This window comes from Formica exsecta, unplaced genomic scaffold (genome assembly GCF_003651465.1).
Source record: "Formica exsecta isolate Colony F162 unplaced genomic scaffold, ASM365146v1 scaffold56, whole genome shotgun sequence".
NCBI lineage: Eukaryota > Metazoa > Arthropoda > Insecta > Hymenoptera > Formicidae > Formica > Formica exsecta.
This window is the reverse complement of record NW_021852847.1, coordinates 120015-123419: the sequence shown is the minus strand read 5'-3', so window position 1 is coordinate 123419 and position 3405 is coordinate 120015. Positions and strand designations below refer to the sequence as shown.

The 3405-nt window shown below is 27.4% G+C and overlaps 1 protein-coding gene across 2 annotated transcripts in view; it reads left to right on the top strand.

The window, feature by feature from the left end:
• The window catches only part of LOC115242063, a 74244-nt gene that overhangs the window by 17779 nt on the left and 53060 nt on the right, over positions 1–3405 (top strand). For both annotated transcript variants that reach the window (XM_029818094.1, XM_029818095.1), the window contains exon 2: positions 2347–2499. In XM_029818094.1, coding sequence (XP_029673954.1) covers positions 2347–2499 — 153 coding nt within the window. The remainder of the gene's footprint in view (positions 1–2346; positions 2500–3405) is intronic.

Below are 3405 nucleotides of genomic sequence, written 5' to 3'. Positions count from 1 at the left end.
TTTTGATAATAAAAAATATTAATCTATATTTCTAATTAATATAATTTCTATTAATAACACCTTCCTAAAAATGATAATTATGTTATAAGAACTTTAAATTACAATTTTAAATTTTAATTAATTAAATCATAATTGTTATTAAATATAATTATAAAAAGATTTTTTTAAATGTTAAATGTCATTTGTTAATATTATTGAAAGAAGCTATGAATACACACACAAACACGCATAATAAATGTTTTTAATATGTACCTTATTTTTCAAAAGTTGATTAATTAAAATTCGAAAATGTGTGAAATACGTTTTTATTTTTTCATTTTAGTGACTTACTTTACTTCATAACTTACTGGCCTATACCAAATTTCAACCTTCTGCCATTTTTTTTCTGAAATACAGCCAATTTTTAATTTTTTCCCCAAACTTTAGGGGCCTCTAGCTCGGAGGAGGGTTCATTTGCGGACCCATGTTCATAGGAAAAAAAGTCTTATTTTGATCTCTAGAATATGCTCCTAAAGTTTAGTGCATCATTTCAGATACAAAAAGCTCTCGAGATAAGCTACAAGAATATGCAATAAAAAGTAAGCAGTTCCATTTAAAAAATTAAAGGTGATCTTCACGTGACCTTCAAGCAACTATTCAAGGTCAAATTAATGACACCATTTTATGTCCCCCTCAAAACCATACAACTTTTGTCTGAAACATTTTTTTCTAAAATGCATTGTTTACGAGATATTCCACCTGTTACGTTTGAAATTTAACACCCTGTATATACAGGGTGTATCTGAAATGATACACTAAACTTTAGGAGCGTATTCCAGAGGCCAAAATAAGATTTTTTTTTCTTATGAATATATATATATATATATATATATATATATATATATACATAGTATACACAATATATACATATATAGTATACATATATACATACATATAATATATACAAGATATATCGTATAAATATAAAGTATTAATAGTTGTTTTCTCCGAAACTATTACAGGTAGCGAATTTGTTTTTGCATTTTTTATAATTTGTTAGAGCCTTTTAAATCACAAGCAAGATATTGCTATAAATTTCTCTAAAAAGGCTTAAAAAAGCTACCTATTTTTTTTAATGGAATAGTATATAAATTTCTGCATTTTTGAATAGATCTTTTTTAATATGACATTTACTTAAAACCTTTTTTCATATTTTGCATAGTTAAAGAGTTATGATGAAAAATATTTTTTAACGATTTGAAGAATGGTTCCTAAGCTATGTCAAGTTTTTTTACAAACACTTCTTTAAAGCATCTATCAACATATCTGCTAGCTTGATTGATTTAATTCGATAGAAAAATAGTTTCAGTAGACTAGATAGATTCCTTAAAATAAGGATGGCAAACTTTGATAAATGTGTGTGAATGTTATTAATATTAGGCGAATGCTAAAAAAATGATCGTCGAGCAGCTCAAGTGTTTGCAGCGCAATACATCAGAAAATTTTATATGGCATTGCGATTGAAGCAATGTCTCCGTCATAATTTAAATTCTAATAAGCGAATCATACATATAACCTACTGAAACTATTGTATGTTCCTATCGAATTAAACCAGCGCTAGCGGATATGTTGATAAATGTTTTGAAGAAGTGTTTGTAAACAAACTTGATATAGCTTAGAAAACGGTCTTTAAGTCACTGAAAAATATTTTTCGTCATAACTCTAACTATGCAAAATATAAAAAAACGTTTTAAGTAAATGTTGTCATATCAAAAGAAATCTATTCAAAAAAGTAGCAATTTACATACTATTTAATTTAAAAATATAAGGAAGCATTTTTTAAGACTTTTTTAAGAGATTGACAGCGATATTTTGTTTATCATTTAAAAAACCCCAACAAACCATAAAAATTGCAAAAAGAGCTTCTTCGTTACCTATAATAGTTTCAGAGAAAACAATTTGTAACACTACGTGATACACTCCTACGATATATGTTCACACACACACACACACACACACACGCGCGCGCGCGCGCGTACGTACTGCGTACCTGCGTGTGTTTGTATTTGTGTTTGTAAGAAAAATCTTTTTTTGTGTATAAATTGCTGCAATGAGAGTTTCATACATATGTAATGTAGAGTACGTAAAAGTACGCAGAATGTTCAATTTCCGTTTTCAACTTTATGTAATAGAGACGTTAAATTTGGCATCGACTTCTCCTAAACGGAAATACGATAGAAGCGGTACGTAATCATATCTTGGTATGATTACGCATGTGTAAAAACGTTTAACATAAAACAATAAAAAAAAGTTAGTATAAAAAATATTTGTATTTATCTTTTTTTTAATAATTGTATGTTCTTTCAGATCTGTCCGGTAGAGGCTCAAAAAAATTTGGCGATGTTTGTGAGACGGATAATGAATGCGGTTTTGCAGGCTCTTACTGCGAACCGAAAAAAAAACTTTGTGCTTGCAAAGAAGAATTTGAAGCCACTAACCATCTCGATAAATGCGGACATGGTAAGTTGGGATCCTTACTGAAAATCTAATATTAATTACAAATATTTTGTTACGAAACATAGTATTCTGTACAATAGCAGTATAAAATAATGTAGGTAAATCTTTACAAAATTTTACATAGCACGCGGATCACTTTAATCTTACATATGGTGTAAAGGATTTATTCTTCAATAATATGTATTTGAAATTAAACGGCGCTCTTTTCTAATTCCTTCAATATTTTAAGTTAAAAATATATGGCTAAAATTAAGAGAATTAGATATATACAAAACTAATAAGAAATATTTATGTTTTTTGTTGTCATATTTGTTACTTATTGTTAGTATGCTTCACCTAACGCCTTACCGACATAGTCTTTGGCTTCCAAAATACAATTTATTTATTTATTTGTTTTCTATCTCTTCAGGTATTATAAAAAAATACATTGTAAATAATTACATACTTTTTCTTAAAAACAATTATTTTTTTATACTATTTGATTTGTCTCATTGATGTGTCCAAAAAAGACCGTGACCCTTTAAAACCTTGGAGGGGTTACGTTACAGAAAAAAATGTTTTATACAAAAGTTGTAGGGTTTTATGTGGCGCATTATATAGCAATATTATTATGACCTTGAATAGCGTTGTCAAGGTCACGTTAAGATCATCTTTAATTTCTTAAATGGCAACCTCTATTTTTCTTTGCATATTCTTGTAGTTTATCTCGAGAGCTTTTCAAAACACTTTAATAAAGTATTTTTCAAGTTATTTTATATCTTAATTTGACATATTTTGATATAAAAAATAAAACATCTCGTAAAATATTTAGTTTTCGATTATCTTACCGTAATACTTTTATGTATAGAATAATGAGACAAATCAATTAGTGCAAAAAAAATAATTGTTTATAAGAAAAAGTATATAATT